Source organism: Oreochromis niloticus, linkage group LG11, assembly GCF_001858045.2.
Source record: "Oreochromis niloticus isolate F11D_XX linkage group LG11, O_niloticus_UMD_NMBU, whole genome shotgun sequence".
NCBI classification, from domain to species: domain Eukaryota; kingdom Metazoa; phylum Chordata; class Actinopteri; order Cichliformes; family Cichlidae; genus Oreochromis; species Oreochromis niloticus.
The window spans coordinates 37,592,002-37,612,869 of NC_031976.2; the positions used below are offsets into that span (position 1 = coordinate 37,592,002).

Consider the following 20,868-nt stretch of genomic DNA (forward strand, 5'->3'; position numbering starts at 1 on the left):
CGTCTCCCTGCAACAACACTGATGCCTGATTACGAGTGTATATCATTGTCATCAATCTGAATGAATGAAATGAATTTATATCATTTCTTAGAAAATATTTAAAGTTGCGTCCATACCTTTGGGACAGTGATTAAAATGTGACTAAAGTGCAGACTTTCAGCTTTGACTCACAGTGTTTATCAGAGGTTTTATTTTTTATTCACTGTTTATTCACTGTTTTATTAACTGTTCAGGAATTTCAGACATTTTTATGCACAGCCTCCCATTTTTAAAAGCTTTAAAAGTAATTGGAAAAACCAACACTTTAAATATAAGTTTTTAAACTTGGATGAAAATCCAGTGACTGCCTGAAGTGTGGAACACATCGTCTCTACAAAAGTCCTGCAAAAAAACAAAAAGCTTTTTACTATCAGTGCTTTTAATCGATAACATGTGCTGGGATTATGTGATCAATTTGTTTTAGTCTGAACTTTAAATGAACATTTGAATTAAAGTCGACAGGCATTATTTATACTGTCGTATACCTGTATACCCGAGTCTCTGTATGAGGATCACTGCTCTTCTGATTGCATGCCTCATGAAAACAGCTTTTCTTAGAAACAGAAGAACGTTTATCTAAGAAATCAGAAATCTCACCGGGTTTCCATCGAGTCCACCGTCACCCCCGTACCCGTCTGGACCAGGATCACCCTGTGGATTAGAAAACATTGTGATAAGTCCTCCTCTGGGTAGGTAGAGTGTGAGTTGGACTGGCAGATCAGTGCGGCATCAGCAGTAATTTGGGCATTATACCAGACTGTGGTGATGAAGCAAGAGCTGAGCCAACCGTCATGAAACGACTGAAAGTGTAAAGCTGAAAATACAACTTAGCAGGGTGGCTGGGTGAGGAGCTCCTGATTAGGTCATCTATTTAGGATGCTTCCTGGACACCGCTTATTGAAAGTTTTCCAAATATGCTCAACTGAGAGGAATACCGGCAGACCCAGAACCAATGAGAGAGATTATATAGCTCCTCTTGCCTGGGAATGTCTTATATGTTCCCAGGAGGAACTGGAAAATGTGTCTGGGGAGAAGCCTACTGACGCCGTGGCCTGACTTCAGATAAGCAGAAGATTCCCATATGGAAAAGATATATATATAAATCTTAGATCTGTCTTGTGTGAAACTTGTATGAAAAGCATACAAGAGTGAAAACAGATATAAGATCCCTTGAAAAATTATATAAATGAAACTTGTATGTTTTGGATACTTACTAAAACAATATATGAAAGTAATGAGAAAGTGGCCACTTTCATGAGTAAATCATGTAAGCCTTATATTACTCACTATATGAAGTAGGCCACATCTTATGCAAGTCTTTTATAAGTTTTTACTATTTCATTTCCATATGGGTTGATAGACCTCAAGTGAAAAGTCCTTCCTCGGGGTGTTTTCATCCAAGGAATGTGTTTAGGAGAAACACGGGATGTAAGCTTTTAGCAAACTGAGTTTGGAAATACACATCACAGCGGTTAAATATCTCAAAGTTCGGTCCCAATCAGAGTGATTAATGACACAGGTTTGATGCTACACTGTTACATACAAGCTTTATAAATACCCAGAGTCGTCTGTGAGAGCTGCCAAAAACACTGAGAACAAACAAAAAGGCCCATGAATAAAAACCCTGTCAGACCCCAATACTTTGCATACTTAAGCCCACTTATGTGTCTAAAAGAAAACATCAGGAAACTCTTAAAGAACAAATCTGTTTATACAAGAGGCCAAGTGGTTTGTAACTCCAAATCAGCCATCATGTAAGAGCATGAACGAGATGTCGTTTGTCTGATGAGCTCACCAGAAGAATTCCATCTCCAGCATCACTCACTGATCCAGATGGATGTAGAAAAATGAACTCAACTGTACTTTACAGTTCAGCCCCAACATTTAACTCTTTCTGTAAATAACTCTGAGACCCCAAAAGCTGCACTTCCTCTAATGTTCACTTAACCTCCTAGGACCTGCCGTCCACATATGTGGACATCACATTTTGCGTTATTTAGACCAAAATACTCAATTTTGCTCTACATGGGCTTGATATCCACTTATGAGGACATTATACTGCTACTGTTCTATCAAAATTTTAAATGAATATCCTCATTTGTGGCTCTCATTTTTCTTAAAAACAAAAATAAGGTAAAAAAAAAAAAAATCTGGAAATTCTTTGTTTTTACATTTATTGGGCCCCAACATGCCCAAATATCCAAGAGAAATTAAAGATGCATGTCGTGGAAGAGTTCGGGTCTTAGGAGGTTAATGCTCCTAAAATGAGTTCCCTTTACAGCAGACACAATCTCATGGAAATGCAGTTACCTCTGATCCCCAAAAACCCAACCATAAAGTCGTGGCTTCAAAGTACTACTCCACCAACCAGTGGGTGATGTCATGGTCACTACTTCCATCTTTTACATGCAGAGTATGGATGTGCCTTACTGGTGTCCCTGGGCTGCCGGGGTCTCCTTTGGGTCCTGGTCTGGTGTTGTCGACACCCGGGGTGCCCTGTCAGACAAACACACAAATCCAGAGTCAGTGTTTGGTTCTTGAAGTGGAGCTTCCAGCTGTTTCCCAGCTGCCATCACAGTCAAATCCACCCGTTTCCTCTAACATCAACTTTGAAGACAAAATGTTCATGATTGATTTGGATAAATGAGTTCATTATGTATTTTTCAGCTTTGCTTTCACTCGTTCTACATCGTTTAGATGCTCTTCACTGTCGTACATGCACAACAACACTGTGGGTGCTCCTTACCAACTGTGCAGGAATATAAATGGTAGACAACAGAAATAAAGAACAAACAGGAGAAAGGTATACCGACAGTATAAATCTTTCCGAGTACTTCCTTGATTTTACTTCTTGGTTCACGTTTCATTTTGTTCCCTTTAGTTCCCAGTCTGTGTCTTTGTCTCATCTCTGTGTGTTCCCTGTATGAAGCCAGTCTCGTCTCCCTGTGTTTCTTTACCGTTGGTCTTATATTGCCATTTCCTCGTCTCCTGTGCCTTGTGTTCAGTTTTTGCCACCGTGTTTCTTCCTCCAGTGTCAGTTTCCTTGTATTTAGTCTATTCACGTGTATGTTATCTTTCCATTTAGATAGTTAATTTCCGTGTTTTATCCTTTTGTTTCCTTGTGAAATCAGTCGTGTCTGTTTACTTATGTCAAGTTCCTGCCTTTGCCTCTGTCTCAGTGTTATGGCTCCTGTTTTCTGTGTCATTACTCCTGATTAGACCCAGCTGTGTTCACAGCTGTCTCTCTAATCAAACTTGAGTGGCTCCCTCTGTCCGGCTTCAGCAGCGTTCAGTGGTTTCTAGTTTTAGTGTTTATTCCCAATTACATTTGAGTAAGAGTAAAGCTGCACTTTCAGTTTTTTATTTTGTGATTTTTGTTTCCTCTTTTCTTTGTTTGGTACTTTGGATATTAGACTCAAACTGCTCGCCTGTGTCATCTACTGTCAAAGTCTTGCGGTGGTCCAATCAGAGTCCCGAGCGCAGCTTGCCTGAGATGCTGTGGTGGATCTTCTCAAAGCTTTGCATAATCCTCAATGAACGCAACACTGTAAAGACGATTGGGCCAAAACTACTCGACAGTGATGAGAAAGACAGACGAAGTCACAGAGATAACCTTTACTTCAGGTTTCTGATGTTGAAGGTGGCTCCACAAGCTGCTGAAGGGCGGCCAGTGTCCACCATGTTTGTTTCATCACTTGTCACAATGAAATAACCGACCCAGCAGGGTCTATCTGATATCCTCGTGTTCCAGAATCAACACTGTACCTGACAACTCACACTGTTATGATGTCATAACTTTGCAACTTTGACAACCCCCCCGCACACGTACAGTCAGGAAAAACATCTAAAAAAAGGAGTAGTGTAGAGTGAGGGTTAGGGTTTGTCATGTGGTGTGATGGCGTTTCCACGTTGCAAAACTATGACATCGCTACAGTGATTGGTGAACGTCCACCATCATTAGTTTCGTTGTATCAGCAGCACGATGATATCAGATCGTGTGACCTGAGGGGTTGCAGCTCTCGGACATGTGGACAGCTCTGACACTTCAGTGCTTTCACTCAAATGTTTAGAAACTAAAGCAGTGAAACTCACCGAATCCCCTCTTAGTCTCATCTCTGCTTTCCATCCCGCCTCACCTTTGGTCCCCGGGATACCGTGAGGAGGGTCAGAGGTCAACATCTCAGAGCTTGTCTTCCAAAAACCCAGCCCAGTTATAACACACAGAAATAACAGAGAATCTGCAGCGATGATAACAATAAAATGAAACATGGAAATCATTTCATTAAGTAACAATGATCAGAGCTGAAGCACAAAACCAAAGAAACTTTGGGTGTTTTTTGTTTACTGGGTTTCCCGGCGGTCCTCGGTCTCCTCTCAGTCCACCGACTCCCGTCTCTCCCTGCAAACAAAACCAGAAGCAGGCGTCATCTCCTGCTCCTCTCTCCACGTCAGCTCCGACTTTATCTCGCTTCTTCTTCCACAGTCACGTGACACAAACCATCTCATCTTCAGACTGCAGATATGTTTAACACATTATTGGTGTTTATTATGGAATAAAGTTTCACGATATGTGAAAGAAGGAATACTTTGAGGACCTCCTCAATCTCACTGGCACGTCTTCCGTGGCGGAAGCAGAGTCTGGGGACGAAGGGGATGACCCGCCAATCTCTGGGGGCGAGGTCACTGAGGCAGTTAAACAACTCCTTGGTGGCAGAACCCCTGGGGTGGACGAGGTCCGCCCCAAGTTCCTGAAGGCTCTGGACGTTGTAGGGCTGTCTTGGTTGACACGTCTCTACAATGTTGCGTGGAGATCAGGGGCAGTACCCCTGGACTGGCAGACGGGGTGGTGGTCCCCATCTTTAAGAAAGGGGACCGGAGGGTGTGTTCCAACTACAGGGGAATCACACTCCTCAGCCTCCCTGGGAAAGTCTATGCCAGGGTGCTGGAGAGGAGAGTTCGTCCGTTAGTCGAATCTTGGATACAGGAGGAACAATGTTTTCGGCCTAGTCCTGGAACACTCGATCAGCTCTTTATCCTCTCGAGGATACTTGAGGTTGCATCGGAGTTTGCCCAACCAGTCTACATGTGTTTTGTGGACTTGGAGAAGGCATTCGACTGTGTCCCTCGGGGGGTCCTGTGGGGGGGTGCTCCGGGAGTATGGGGTGTCTGGCCCATTGCTACGGGCCATTCAGTCCTTATACAATCGTTGCAAGACCTTGGTCCGCATAGCCGGCAAAAAGTCGGACTCGTTCCTGGTGAGTGATGGGCTCCGCCAGGGCTGCCCTTTGTCACCGAGTCTGTTCATAATTTTTATGGACAGAATTTTTAGGCATAGCCAAGTGGCGGAAGGCCTTCACTTGGCTTTTTGCGGATGATGTGGTTCTGTTGGCTTCATCGGATGATGGCCTCCAGCTCGCCTTGGAACGGTTCGCAGCCGAGTGTGAAGCGGTGGGAATGAGAATCAGCACCTTCAAATCTGAGGCCATGGTTCTCAGCCGGAAAAGGGTGGAGTGCCCACTCCGGGTCAGGGACGAGTTCCTGCCCCAAGTGGAGGAGTTTAAGTATCTCGGGGTCTAGTTCGTTACGGGAGAAGGAAGATCGACAGACGGATTGGTGCAGCGGCTGCAGTGATGCGGACGCTGTATTGGTCTGTTGTGGTGAAGAGAGAGCTGAGAGTGTAAAAGCAAAGCTCTCAATTTACCGGTCGATCTACGCCCCTACCCACACCTATGGTCACGAGCTGTGGGGAATGACGGAAAGAACGAGATCGTGAATACAAGTAGTGGAAATGGGCTTCCGCTGAAGGGTGGCTGGCCTCTCTCTTAGAGATAGGGTGAGAAGTTCGGCCATTCGGGAGGGGCTCAGAGTAGAGCCGCTGCTCCTCCACATCGAAAGGAGCCAGTTGAGGTGGTTCGGGCATCTGACAAGGATGCCTCCTGGGGGCCTCCTGGGTGAGGTTTTCCGGGCATGTCCCACCGGGAGAAGGCCCTGGGGTAGACCCAGGACACGCTGGAGAGATTATATCTCTCGGCTGGCCATTGGAACGCCTTGGCGGTTCCCCCTGATAAACTGGAGGAGGTGGCTGGGGAGAGGGAGGTCTGGGCTTCTCTGTTTGTGCTGCTGCCCCCGCTACACGGCTCCGGATAAGCGGAAGAAAATGGATGGATGGATGGATGGATGGATGGATGGATGGACTTGACCATCTCCAGTCAGTCCAGAATGCTGTGGCAAGGCTTTTAACAAAGACACGAAAAAGGGAGCACATTACACCAGTGTTACGCTCATTACACTGGCTTCCAGTACATTTTAGAATTCATTTTAAAATCTTAGTACTGACTTTTAAAGCTTTGAATCATGTCGCTCCTGTCTATATTTCTTATCTTTTAGAAACTCACACTCCCTCTCGCAGCCTGAGATCATCTAATCAAAGGCTGTTGGTAGTCCTCCAAACACGTTTTAAAACCAGAGGTGATAGATCTGTTAGAGCGCTGGCCCCTAGGTTGTGGAATTCTCTCCCTCCATCTTTACGTTGCCTGGATTATATTTATTCTTTTAAAGATCATCTTAAGACTTATTTATTTAGACTAACATTTAACTCTCTGGGGTCGACGGACGCACCGGCGCGTCAAAATCACATGACCAATTTAAGACGACACAGCTACAAGATGCAGTGACTCAGAGTCTCCATTTCAAATTGGGTCGAAAGTACGGACTTCAAACTATATACCAGTTCTTGAATTGTGTCGATGGCCCACATAAAGCCAGAGTTATGATCAAAAATACACGCGATGTTTTTTTCTGAACAAAACAGTGGTGTTTACAGCGGGAAGAAAGGTAAAAACAGCGTTTTCTACGGACAGCGCTAGCAAACACTCTCCGCTTGCGAGTGAAAAAAGAAAAAGAAAAAACACCCCTTCCCTATTGGTGTTAGAGTTTTCCATGTCAGCCAATCAAAAAAAATGATATGGCAACATGTGACATTTGGTTGTTTAGGGAGAAGGGGACGTTTTTAGGAGTGACACCCGTGACGGAAAGCGGGCGAGCGAAAGAAAGAGAGAGAGCGAGTTTTCATATGTGAGACATTAGTGACGTTTAGCGTGTTTTGAGGCTATAGTTAGTTTGTTGTGTAGTTATTGTTTTTTATTGTGTGTCAGTTGTACTGCTGAATGTCACAGTTGATCCAAAAAAGCCAACAAAGGCAAATTCCAGTGTAAACGCTGTTCCCACATGGAAAACAGGATTGATACACCTCCTGCTGTCAGACCTGCAGGGTTTAGGCCTGTGGTGCTCTCCTCTGTCTTATACTGAACACAAACTATTTTTTGTACTAGCACAAATACAGGGAGTGCAGAATTATTAGGCAAGTTGTATTTTTGAGGAATAATTTTATTATTGAACAACAACCATGTTCTCAATGAACCCAAAAAACTCATTAATATCAAAGCTGAATGTTTTCGGAAGTAGTTTTTAGTTTTAGCTATTTTAGGGGGATATCTGTGCGCAGGTGACTATTACTGTGCATAATTATTAGGCAACTTAACAAAAAACAAATATATACCCATTTCAATGATTTATTTTTACCAGTGAAACCAATATAACATCTCCACATTCACAAATATACATTTCTGACATTCAAAAACAAAACAAAAACAAATCAGCGACCAATATAGCCACTGTGGAATTACAGGGATTATTTTACATAACCATCATCTTATCATTGCATTAATTATCATTTCATCAAAGTGTTTATTGAAGCTGCTGGCATTATGTTATAATTTATATTATAGGGGTTATCATAATCAAATATTAACATGTTTATTACAGGTGCAGTTATAACTACTTTAAAATGATTGAGTTAAATATATATATATCATAACTCATATGCTGAGTATATTGTTACAGTAAAATAGTAGCTGAGCAAAGGCCTGAATGTATTCAGCTTCTTGTGGTATTTGAGTTTGCTTAGTTACAGGTGACGGAAGGATGTCCAGTCCATGGTGACCTCAAAGGCCTTAGGTCATCACCATATTCGGAAGAGTATGCCACAAGGAGGAACCTCTGTGTTTGCATTTAATTCTTAAAATACATGAATGTTCTGTACATGCAAATTATGTGCTTGTAAACGCAAGAAGGGGCGTTACAATACCCTGATGTTATAAAAGCAATCTAGAGTGTATTTTGGGTAGAGATGTACAACTGTTTTGCAGTTTGCACCTCTCCACGCTGCGTGCATTAAAATCAATTGTTTGAACGACCTCTTCTGGACTATCATTGTTTTACTCTCATCCTCAATTTCGAACCCGTAACATTTGGTGCATTGGCCGAGGTTGAGGGAGAAAAGTTGGAGAATGAGACTGAGAGGGTCCAAGGTGCTCAAACAGGCAGACACGAGTCAGTGGTCGAAGTGAGTGGACATAAGCCGGCTTATTCAAAGGTAAGGCACTACCTGTTGAATTATTTCCAAACAGTGCTGAATTGGTTCTGACAAAATTGAAAGTCTACTCACTGAAAATTACTGGTAAGAGTCTGTTTTGATTTTGGTGAAAATCTCATGAGAATTGAAGTTGAAGTAATGATAATGTAAGGTTAAGTGACAGTACTGATTAAAGGAAAAGCAGTTGGACTGCTACGAGGATTTAAATGCAGTTGGACTGCTAAGGAAAGAGAATTTAAAGTAGTTGGACTACTGAATTTAGGATATAGGTCATTTGAAATCTGTATATGGGCATACAGTTATAATTGAATATAAAGCTGGGCTTGGACATCAATAAAGTTGGTTTGGTGGTTTCATAGGATGTCTTTAAAAACATAATTAAATTTATGTAGAACGGAACTGTGGGATGTTCTAGGAAGTGCATTTCTCGGAGGTGACGCTCCCAATTTCCTGAGGACGCTCAGGATTTTCCGTTGGACGGGATAGTCCGATTGGCGATCGTGGAGAACTTGGGAACCTCCAAAATAGCTAGTGGTTGGACCACTTTACCGTTTGGAACGGTTTATGCACTTTTTTGGGTAGCAAAGGTTGGACCTTGGGCGTTGGACGCTTTTAAATTTACTTAGGACATTTAGGGATTAGACCAGATACAGTTTGGAACTGATACTGTGTGAATTGATGATAAAAAACTTGGAGTTTGTCCCTTGGAGGGTTAATTTAAATTGTCGAAATTGTGTAGGTTTTGAAATGAGAGGCCTAAAATCTGTGCAGTTGTAATCATAGGACGTCTGTGTAAATATATTAAGAGACTTGTCTGAGTCTGTGAGTCAGGCTGGTATTATTTTTAGATTGTGTGTGTGTGTGAGAATGCAAATAAGGCAGCTGAGAGGTCAATAGAGTATGAGGAAGTTTATAGGGACTGCTAGACATTGCTGAGGGCTGTATTTAAGACGCTGGATTTGTTTATTACAATATTGTAAGTAAAGTTTTATTTCTTGCCATGACTGTATGACTTTTTGCTGGGTCTTGAGATAGGATACATAAAATGTTGATACTTAGGACCGTTATTTGGGTTCTGAGAAATGAAATGGACTTTGAGATAATTTAATTAATAAATATGTCTGTAAGTGATGTTTGTTTTGGTGTCGAAGTAAGAGGTTTTAGGATTTTTAGATGGGTTTTGTTTCAGTTTGAGATGATATATAGAGTTACATTTTGTGTGCGGGTGTTGTTGAGTGACAACATGCGCAGTTTAAATTGGGCGCTGTTCCTTCCTCTTTTTAGTTTCAAAACACAAAGGCTGTTAGATTAAAAATTACTGTGTGAGGAACGGTTTGACTTTTGACTAGGGAAATATGATGCTTACTTTTGGGTCTATGAAGATATCATAACATTTTGGTGGAGATGCCAGGGTAAAAATAGTGAGCTCAGACAAGGGAGTCTGAGAAAAAACACCGTGAGATGAGTAAGGTGTTTAACTGACTCAGGATTTTAGAGAATCGAGTCAGCGGCGATCTTGAGTTTTAATGGTAAGTTGATTGTAAGAGAAAAATCATTGTTTACCATGTTGAAGTAATTCTGATGATATTACTAGAGGTGTTGTGACACAAGTGAAGAACAAGTTGTAAATGGGGACTCACAATTATGTTGATATGGATAAAGGACAGAAACAGTTTCTGAATTTTGAGGAGAATTTTGAAGCACTGAGGTTGAATTTTCTCTGTGCTTGGTGCCTTGTGTGGACCTATGTTAGAGTTATAAGTCCAAAGGTTATGACCTGGAGGTCATTCATGGTGTTTAAAGAAGAACAGGAATTAGAAAAGATATTTAATGTCATATTTTGTGTAAATTGAGGGGGACTCACCACATATGTGTTCACCTTTTTAATTTAAAGTGACACAGACATTGACACACACATAAAATTCTTAGGGGTGAGTTACTTCCTCTTTTAATTTTAAACTGGAACACATGTGTGCATTGGACTAGAATTTCATTTGGGCTAGTTAAAGATAAAGATGACCTGTGTCAGTCCCAGAGGTGGGAAATTTCTTTTGTTAAAGCAAAAGCGCAAAGTTATGCAGTAGAAATCAGAAAACACTGGAATGCCATAAAATAAAATAGAACAGAATGATGTATACAATAGAATAAAATAAGAATACCAAGATTATATAAAACTCTTTCTCTTTTAAGAGGACAGACGCAGTTACTGAGGGTTGTCTACTTCCCCTTCCTGATTGTAAACAAGCATGTTTGATAGAGATCTGCGCGCTTGATAAAACTCTCTCTAAAACTCCCTGTAAGACTGTTAGGAAAGCGTGTATGGGGTGATTATAAGTGTATGAATGTTGTACTGGATTTTAATGATTCTGTGTGAGTTGTACAAAGTAATATAAGTAATAATAAGTCTGGGTAGGTACAATAGGAGAATGAGTGAAAAAGTGGAAGTCTGAGAGAAAAGGCAGTGTGTGTGAGACGATTATGAAAGGATTGTGTGAATGAAGTAAAAAAAAAAAAAAAAAAAACTGACAAATGCAAAAATTAGTATACTGAAAAGTGTGTGAGAAGAGGGTGTATTGTTTTTAGACCAAGACTTAGTAAAACTAAAGAGGGTTTGTAGACTGTAAATATGAAAAAACAAGTGTTTGATTAATCTGTAGAAACAGGAAAGAGAAATAGGAAATACTGTGCTGCTGTGTGAGTGATTGATGATGTCAGGGGAGCACCCAGAGAAATAGGCAGACGAGTTAAATTCTAAGAAGATGAAGCGAATGCATGTTTTAAGTAAAGTAATAAAGTAATAAAATTATATTAATTACAGGTTTTAGAAAAGGGACAGACTGAGAGAAATAAATACATGAACTGACAATTACATTAATGAATTGAAAATGCACGTACACTAACTGTTACATGTGAAATTATTGTTGGAAAGTTTAATACACATATGAAATAAAGAAAGCAGTTTACACTCCTTTAATTTCCAGAACCAGTGTGTCCCCTAGACCTGATAACACCCTTGCCCAGTTGGCCCCCGTATAAGGCAGCATGGAAGGCTGGACAGCCCATGACGGGTAAGATCCCACCTCGAAACCCTGGGACAACCTAAGGCAAGGCGCAGTCACGATTGCTTGAACCTAAGTCCCGGAGTGACCTTGGAGTCACTGGAGGAGACGGGACTTCAAGGGTACAGCCGCTGGGCACAGGCGAAGGGGAAATGCCACTAACAATGACCAGTGATGAGCCAGAGAGAGAAAACACACCTTGTCAAAAGGAGTTTGAAACACTGCAAAAGAAACATTTACAAGATCACAAGGATCACAAAGAAACATTGATAAAATTACACATACAAACAGAAAATGCACTAACCTTATAAAGATAAGCTCATGAAGATTAATGCGATTAAAACCTGGCTAAGAATACAAACATATGTAATTAAATAAGGTTGCTAATTTCAGGAGTGTTAAAATGGTGTGGATGTTGAATAAAATACACTTGGATAAAGTAACGTTGAGGAAAAACTCAAAAGAAGTTAGATGACAAGGAAATCAGTTATACGAAAAAGTGATTAAAGTAGTTTAAAAAGAGTGACTTAGCAGTGCTTTTGCACTGAGTGATCAAAACAAGTGATTAGTATAGAAAGAAAATGAAAATAATTGAATAATGGCATGGGCTTTAAAAAGTATTTCTCTTGCCAAGTTAAATTGTTGAGATATGGCTGAGTATGCAAAAAGTTCGAAAGCTCGTGTGAATGTGGACAGAGGAGCTTGCTGTGTGGGTGTGATTGAGGCCTTAAAGGAGGGGTAGATTGTTCAGAGGTGCAAATTTGATTAAGAGGTTTATAAATTAGTGTTGACACATTGTTATAAGGTGTTAGGCTGAATCTGAGTATGGTAAAGTGCTTAATGGGGGTTATGGTTGTGTACGAAACGGTGTAGCTTTTGGCGAGGTTTGTAGTGTGTTGAATGGGTGAAATTTAAGATTGTTGAAGATTTTTGAGGTTGTTGTTTTGTTTTTAAAGGGGGAGTTTTAATAAAGATGGACATGTTTAAGGTGGCCGATTGGTTTTGTAACAGTGCACTTAGAAAGAAAAAACCTGTCAGGTGATTTTGTTTTGTACTTTGATGAGCTAATACTCAGCTCTCTTTTTTCTCTCATTTTGTTCTAAGCAGGCCTGCAAAAGAATGAATAACAGCGCTGACAATAGTCTCAGGAGAAGAAAAAGTAAGGTGACCTTTTACAAATTACAATGGGCAAAGGAAAGAGGCTACGTGTGGGGATCTGATCAGATTGTGGGTCCCTGTCTAAAAGGATTGCAGCGAGCCAATCCAGTCCAAAAGTATAAAGAACTATTTTCCTAGAAACAACTAAAAAGAAAATAGATGAGTATATAAATTAACTGAGTTTACTGAAAGTGGAAAATGTGATTATTTGTGCGGACGTTTACCACTACCTGATGTTGATGCGTGTGAGTGAATGTGTGGGAATGGACAGGTGAATGGACGGACCAGGCAGGCCATAGGTTGGACCGACTGGACACTGACAAAAGACTGGACTAAGGTTGGACACATGACTGATAATTGTTCTGTTTTAACTTTTCTTTTATAACACAGGTTGGATCATAAGTGGAGAAACTGAGTATAAAAGGTGATGTTCTGGTTAACACACAGGCTTTTGTTTCTAGGACGTTTCAAGGATGCAGGCTGTGGATGGAGCCAAGAAAGGATTTGACATGATGATTAATTTGATTTCATTCCTTAAACACAGGTTTGAAGTTATGGAGCATTTATACATAATATGATAGGACTAAACTTTTCTTTTAATTCGCTAACCTGAGTGAAGGATTTTGAGTTTGTAACACATGAGATGTGTCACAAAAAGGGGGGTGTTAATATATGCGATTAGCTACATGAAATGTGCTCTTTTAGGGTTACTAAGCAAATGTCTACGTGACCTTTACCTAACAACCTTTGTGATGATAAACTTGTTTACCGACTTGCTCTCTTGTAGAACATACAGACTTAGAAAAGGGGAACTTCAGCTCTGAGTTTTGAGAATAACTCTGTTAAGTTGACAGGAAACACGTCGAGACAGCCATATAGGGCAAATGTATTAGAGCTTGTAATTAAATGTGGGACTTGAAAAGAGGAAGCAAATTTGGTACAGGACGTACTTGAGATGATCAGACGAGAGAAGGAGAAGGTCAGGAATAGTTTAAACTAAGATTGAGAAAGTAAATGGGGTAAAAGGGGGTGTAGCTTCAGGGCAGCTCACAGCCCGGCGTAAACGCAAGGTGCTGTCACACAGCTTAAGTTATTTGGTTGATTTATTTTATGACAAAATAATAAGGAAATATTGAAAATATACAACACGTTGAGGAGATCTCTTTTGTTATATGCCTCTCTGGAGCTTCTCTCCTGATGCTCTCAGCCAGACTGAAAAACAGGAAGCTTTAGTGCACAAGGCATATTAATAAATATAGACACAAAAAGAGGAACTCCCCATATAAACAACGTTCAAAATGTGTGAAGTATAAAGTACCGAAATAACACTATATAAGTCACAGTTGATGATTCTAATGTTAGAGAGCTCTTGCAACTGGCGTCTGAGCTGTGCAGAGGTCGATGTTGGTCATAACAGTGATGTCTCTATTTACAGGTTGAGTTCATTTTATACACAGTGCATAAGTGTGCTTGTTTAGAGTTGATGTTCCGTCCAAAAGGGTTTTAAGCTTCACTGGTGAGAGTGTCCAGGTGATACATGTTGAGGGAGGATGAGAATATAGCAGGTTAATTGCAGGCACGCTTACAAACACACATGATTTAAATATAGGCCAGGCTAAAGGCCTGGACTTGATGCAGCTTTCAACTTTACAGCTCCTAACTTGCAGGAATGGCGTGGAGTGTAATGAATGAATGCAAAACATGCTTACAGACACAAACATGACAGGGGTTTATTTTACAGGATAAAGGTGGATCACAGGTTGCTTTGTTTCTGCTTAACAACTACTGAGGTAAAAGGTGTTAAAGATAAATATGCAATAAGTGAACAGGAAATGTGTGAGGGTGAGCCGGCTGAAACAAAATGTTGTAGATAATGGAAACTTGTCTAATGGGCATTAACAGTAACCTTTGCATGTTATGTATATGCTTGAGGCCAAAAGAGGCGTAAATCCAGATAGAAAACTTTGAAGTGTGCTTTTTAGCGGAGAGTCAGGCTGACATGGGGATGGTGTGTATTTTACTGGGGTTGTGTTTAATAAAACTAAAAGCGTTGCTCACACACATAAAGAGTATTGAGATTGAAGAAAGTTAATATAATGGATAGAGCCCAGAACATGATAATATATAAGTGAAATCAAATGCAATGTGTGATTTCACTTTTATTGGGAAAATAATTAGCCAAGAAATGTGTATTGAACTCTCCACATACATTGACACTGCGCAACTATGAGTGGGCCATGGAATCAAGCAACTGTTACATATCTGTATTAAACTAGCCAACATAGACTCACCACAAATGATGTAGGATGTTGCCCTGCAGCGGGGGCAGAAAATAATTTGCAAATCAGGGATGTTATGTTGATTATAATATGCTTACCTATGTAGACACACACACAGAAGGGAAGAATTTCAAAACAAAACAAAAAACAACTTCCCTTATCCTGTCAAGCACAGGAGCAAAATAAAAATCTCTTTGGGCTCTGGTAAAATTTCTTTAGTAAAAGTGTAAAAGGTCAAACCTAAGAGGTTGGGCAACCCGGAAAGTCCCTCCAGTATCAGGAGTTAATAGTCAGGAAACATTTCTCACATTAACGCCTTATATCTGAAAAATGATTGACTGATAGATGTAGATTGACATACAAGTGCACATACATACACATGTGAATTTAGACATTAAAAGTGTAGAGGCATGTACACACAGATTGGCAAACCGGTACAGAGTCTAGCTGAAGAGCTTAACAAAGCAGACGTGGCAGTAGGGTTTGTGATTTTGCCTGATATGATATTGTGAACTAACTTTGAATAATGACAGGAACCTTAGATGAACACAGTAGGTTAGTAAGGTGTAGCAGAGAGAGGCTGTTTGTTTTCTATCCCTTACAGGAGAAGATTTCCACTAGAGAGAGACCCAGAAGAGGAGTGGAGATTACATAAGCATGAAGTGTTTTCAAGTGGGGGCTGGTGTTTAGTACTAGACCACCTAGAGGACAGGAGGTTATTGTCTGATTTGCTGAGTCAGGGGGCGGCAAGAGAGGGTCAGAGCGAAGGTAGTGGACCTGGGAATGGTGTAGTGACGTCTCTGGAAGACGTCAAAAGGGGGAATTGTGGAATTACAGGGATTATTTTACATAACCATCATCTTATCATTGCATTAATTATCATTTCATCAAAGTGTTTATTGAAGCTGCTGGCATTATGTTATAATTTATATTATAGGGGTTATCATAATCAAATATTAACATGTTTATTACAGGTGCAGTTATAACTACTTTAAAATGATTGAGTTAAATATATATATATCATAACTCATATGCTGAGTATATTGTTACAGTAAAATAGTAGCTGAGCAAAGGCCTGAATGTATTCAGCTTCTTGTGGTATTTGAGTTTGCTTAGTTACAGGTGACAGAAGGATGTCCAGTCCATGGTGACCTCAAAGGCCTGAGATCATCACCATATTCGAAAGAGTATGCCACAAGGAGGAACCTCTGTGTTTGCATTTAATTCTTAAAATACATGAATGTTCTGTACATGCAAATTATGTGCTTGTAAACGCAAGAAGGGGCGTTACAATACCCTGATGTTATAAAAGCAATCTAGAGTGTATTTTGGGTAGAGATGTACAACTGTTTTGCAGTTTGCACCTCTCCACGCTGCGTGCATTAAAATCAATTGTTTGAACGACCTCTTCTGGACTATCATTGTTTTACTCTCATCCTCAATTTCGAACCCGTAACACCACCTTTCTTTGCAAGGACACTCAAAAGCCTGCCATCCATGGATTCTGTCAGTGTTTTGATCTGTTCACCATCAACATTGCGTGCAGCAGCAACCACAGCCTCCCAGACACTGTTCAGAGAGGTGTACTGTTTTCCCTCCTTGTAAATCTCACATTTGATGATGGACCACAGGTTCTCAATGGGGTTCAGATCAGGTGAACAAGGAGGCCATGTCATTAGTTTTTCTTCTTTTATACCCTTTCTTGCCAGCCACGCTGTGGAGTACTTGGACGCGTGTGATGGAGCATTGTCCTGCATGAAAATCATGTTTTTCTTGAAGGATGCAGACTTCTTCCTGTACCACTGCTTGAAGAAGGTGTCTTCCAGAAACTGGCAGTAGGACTGGGAGTTGAGCTTGACTCCATCCTCAACCCGAAAAGGCCCCACAAGCTCATCTTTGATGATACCAGCCCAAACCAGTACTCCACCTCCACCTTGCTGGCGTCTGAGTCGGACTGGAGCTCTCTGCCCTTTACCAATCCAGCCACGGGCCCATCCATCTGGCCCATCAAGACTCACTCTCATTTCATCAGTCCATAAAACCTTAGAAAAATCAGTCTTGAGATATTTCTTGGCCCAGTCTTGACGTTTCAGCTTGTGTGTCTTGTTCAGTGGTGGTCGTCTTTCAGCCTTTCTTACCTTGGCCATGTCTCTGAGTATTGCACACCTTGTGCTTTTGGGCACTCCAGTGATGTTGCAGCTCTGAAATATGGCCAAACTGGTGGCAAGTGGCATCTTGGCAGCTGCACGCTTGACTTTTCTCAGTTCATGGGCAGTTATTTTGCGCCTTGGTTTTTCCACACGCTTCTTGCGACCCTGTTGACTATTTTGAATGAAACGCTTGATTGTTCGATGATCACGCTTCAGAAGCTTTGCAATTTTAAGACTGCTGCATCCCTCTGCAAGATATCTCACTATTTTTGACTTTTCTGAGCCTGTCAAGTCCTTCTTTTGACCCATTTTGCCAAAGGAAAGGAAGTTGCCTAATAATTATGCACACCTGATATAGGGTGTTGATGTCATTAGACCACACCCCTTCTCATTACAGAGATGCACATCACCTAATATGCTTAATTGGTAGTAGGCTTTCGAGCCTATACAGCTTGGAGTAAGACAACATGCATGAAGAGGATGATGTGGACGAAATACTCATTTGCCTAATAATTCTGCACTCCCTGTATGCAGGAAGGACGGCTCCCTTACGGGATTTGATTAAACAGGTGGGCGTTCGAAATCTTAAGGCTGAACTGCCATGGGCGCTCGACACTGAAGCCGCGTTCATTTCATTGAAACAAGACTTGTCAAGGGCCTCAGATTTGGCTACACCTAACTATGATGAGCCATTTTACTTGGATATTTCTGTAACACTTGGAATAATAAATGGTGTGTTGTTTCAGAAAAAAGAGGGAGGAAGACAGGTACTTATGTATGTCAGCATAAGGTTGAGCCCAACAGAAGCAAGGCATCCTACATGCACACAGCATGCAGCAGGGGTTGCCAAAATAATCCAGAAAACAGCACATGTAGTGAGAGAACACCCACTAAAAGTTCTGACTACACATAGTGTGGTGGCATATGTGAACTCGCAGGCGTTCACTATGACATCATTAGCACAACAGAGACTGAGTAAAGTTCTAGATGCTCCAAATCTGACATTTACACATGAAGGAATCAATATGGCAGATTTAATGGGAGCAGGGGAACCTCATGATTGTACTAAAAAAGCAGAAGTTGAAGGGAAAGTCAGGGAAGATTTAAAAGCAGAACCTATCCCTGGAGCTGAGGACTGGTTCACAGATGGCTGCTGTCATCGGGATGAAGAAGGACTGAAAGCAGGCTATGCTATAGTCTGCAAACAAGGAACTGAATTTGAGGTAAAAGAAGCAGGGAGAATTGAGGGACAACAGTCTGCTCAGAGAGCAGAAGTCATTGCACTGAGTAGGGCCTTGAGACTGGCCAAAGACAAAAGAGTGAACATTTATACTGATTCAGCCTATGCCTTTGGAGCAGCCCACGTGGAGCTCTAGCAGTGGAAGAGAGCAGGCTTCCGAACAGCAACAAATGCACCTATTTGCCACAGGAAGGAGATGGAGGAACTGGAGAGGGCCCTGCACGACCCAAGTGAGGTGAGCATTATCAAATGTAAAGGACACTCTCAGGCAAATACCATGGTTGCAAGAGGAAATCAGAAAGCGGATGAAGCCGCAAAGGAAGCAGCAGGCTATAAAGGACGACAGCAAATGGTGCAGGTAACTGCTGAAGAGGAGGCAGGCATCAATATGTTGGAGGAGGCCAGACAGGCCCAAGAGGAGGCTTCTCTGGAGGAGAAAGAGGTGTGGCAGAGCAAAGGAGCCCGAAAAGAGGGTGGTCTTTGGAGAGGAGTTGATGGACGACCAGTCTTAACTGACAAACTGACCAGACAGAAGATAACTGAGGCACATGGGCTTGGCCACGTGGGAGTGGCACAGATGGAGAGAAATTTGTGTCACTGGTGGCACCCAGGCCTAACAGCTATGATAAAGGAAAAAGCCCAAACATGTTTAATTTGTGGAGCTCACAATCCAAAACCAGTGGTAAAACCAGAAGCAGGTAAGTTTCTCCTGCCAGAGAGGCCAGGAGAAGAAATTGTGATTGATTTTACTGACATGATTAATGTGGGCCCAGGGGGAGTCAGATATCTGTTAGTGTGTGTAGATAATTTGACAGGATGGCCAGAAGCGTGGGCCACCCGAAAAGAAGATGCCAAAAGCGTGATTAAGTGCTTAATCAATCATTATATCCCCAGGCATGGGTTTCCAAGGCGCATTAGATCAGATAATGGAACTCACTTTAAAAATCGAGACCTGGAGGAAGTAGAGAAGATGTTGGGAGTAAAACACAGGTTTGGGACCGTCTACCATCCTCAGTCTCAGGGGAAGGTAGAAAGAATGAACTTGAATCTGAAAAACAAATTATCTAAAATCTGCACAGCGACGGGGTTAAACTGGGTTTCAGCTCTACCGATTGCTTTAATGACTATAAGATGTTCTGTTAATAAGTCCACAGGGTTCACGCCGCATGAGTTGCAGACGGGAAGGCCATTCCCAGCACCTTGGACAGAGGTTCCGGTGGAACACACCACAAGGAGTAACAGGTCTCATGCAGAATATTGGGATGAAGTGAAGTGTCTTGTCTCCAGTTTCACAAAACAGGTTACCTCTGGACTGCATGCAGCGGACCAGGTGACCCCAGAAGCAAAGGTGGTGTGGCTGAAGGTTATCAAACGCAAGTGGAAGGAGCCACGCTGGACGGGTCCTTATGACGTTGTTGCCAGAACAACCACAGCAGTTCAACTGAAAGGGAAAGGCGATACCTGGTATCACTGGTCGCAGTGTGCACCAGCACATGAGAGTTTGGTAGAGGAAAACTCGTCTTCAACTGACACAGGTGGTAACGAGCAGAGGCAGAATAAATCCTCTCACCTGTGCAACAGGCCAACCAGTAGTCCACCTGGGAGGCCGAAGAAAGAAGAGCAGCAGCTGAGAAGGTCGCCACGTCAGAAGAAAGGAGCGGTGACCAGTTGAGAACTGGAGGGGGACCGGTCCCTTCTGGGGGTCCTTGAGGATCAGGACTGTCTTGCCTTCGGTTAGCCATTCTGAGTGTCTCTCGTCAACTAGCAGCTGGTTCATTTGTGCTGCCAGGCGTTCGTGGAGTGCAGTCAGCTTTTTCAGCCAGTAGGTGTGAACCATATCAGGGCCTGGTGCTGTCCAACTCTTCATACTGGAGACCCTTTCTTGGATATCTGCCACTGTGATGGTTACTGGACCCTGTTCAGGGAGGTCGCTGTGGTCTGCCTGTGAAGTAGCATAACATAAGCAGCATGGAAAGTGATAGGAAGACAGCATCTGCAGACTGTTCAAGTTTCTTTTAAGTGTTCTTTATTTTCTGGCGTCGCCTTTCAACAATTGTTTCATAAAAACATAAGAACCTGGCAGTCAAAATCTCACCTGCTTTATATAGAATTCCACTCACACCTGGATCTCATTAACCTCTACCATTGGGAAAACAGGGTAGACTAAATAACAGTCTAGACAAAGAAACAGGAATAAAATCATTTTTCCACTTAACAAACTCATTCACCCAACTAAACAGTTTGAAAAGTCAATCTCTTCACTTAATCTGACTCATGAGGTTATTTTAAATGAAATAAACAACTTTACACAAAAGAAACACCCCTTCATTTGGTTACACCCAATTGACATGATCAGTGACATCATATCCTATTAAATCAGGAAGTACTGGGGCAGCCCTTCCCACATACCTGTTTTACACATAGGACCTGCTCAAAGGAACACACAATGGTAAGTATAACCAAACTACATAAACAAATGAAAGATTCAAATCAATTAATGATGAAGTGA

The 20,868-nt window shown here is 41.7% G+C and overlaps 1 protein-coding gene and 1 long non-coding RNA gene across 2 annotated transcripts; both read right to left on the reverse strand.

Annotated features, from left to right (window-relative positions):
- Positions 1-354: 354 nt before the first annotated feature.
- On the reverse strand, positions 355-1,101 carry LOC109204145 (uncharacterized). The gene is made up of 3 exons (XR_002063701.1): positions 793-1,101; positions 637-690; positions 355-381 (listed from the first exon to the last, which is right to left on the reverse strand). It is a non-coding gene; the product is annotated as an uncharacterized LOC109204145 (long non-coding RNA).
- Positions 1,102-2,465: 1,364 nt separating this feature from the next.
- On the reverse strand, positions 2,466-20,505 carry LOC112848110 (uncharacterized). Its single transcript, XM_025911145.1, has 4 exons — positions 20,482-20,505; positions 19,930-20,301; positions 19,559-19,800; positions 2,466-2,535 (listed from the first exon to the last, which is right to left on the reverse strand). Exons 1-4 carry the CDS (start codon positions 20,503-20,505, stop codon positions 2,466-2,468), a joined length of 708 nt encoding a protein of 235 aa, XP_025766930.1.
- Positions 20,506-20,868: the final 363 nt, after the last annotated feature.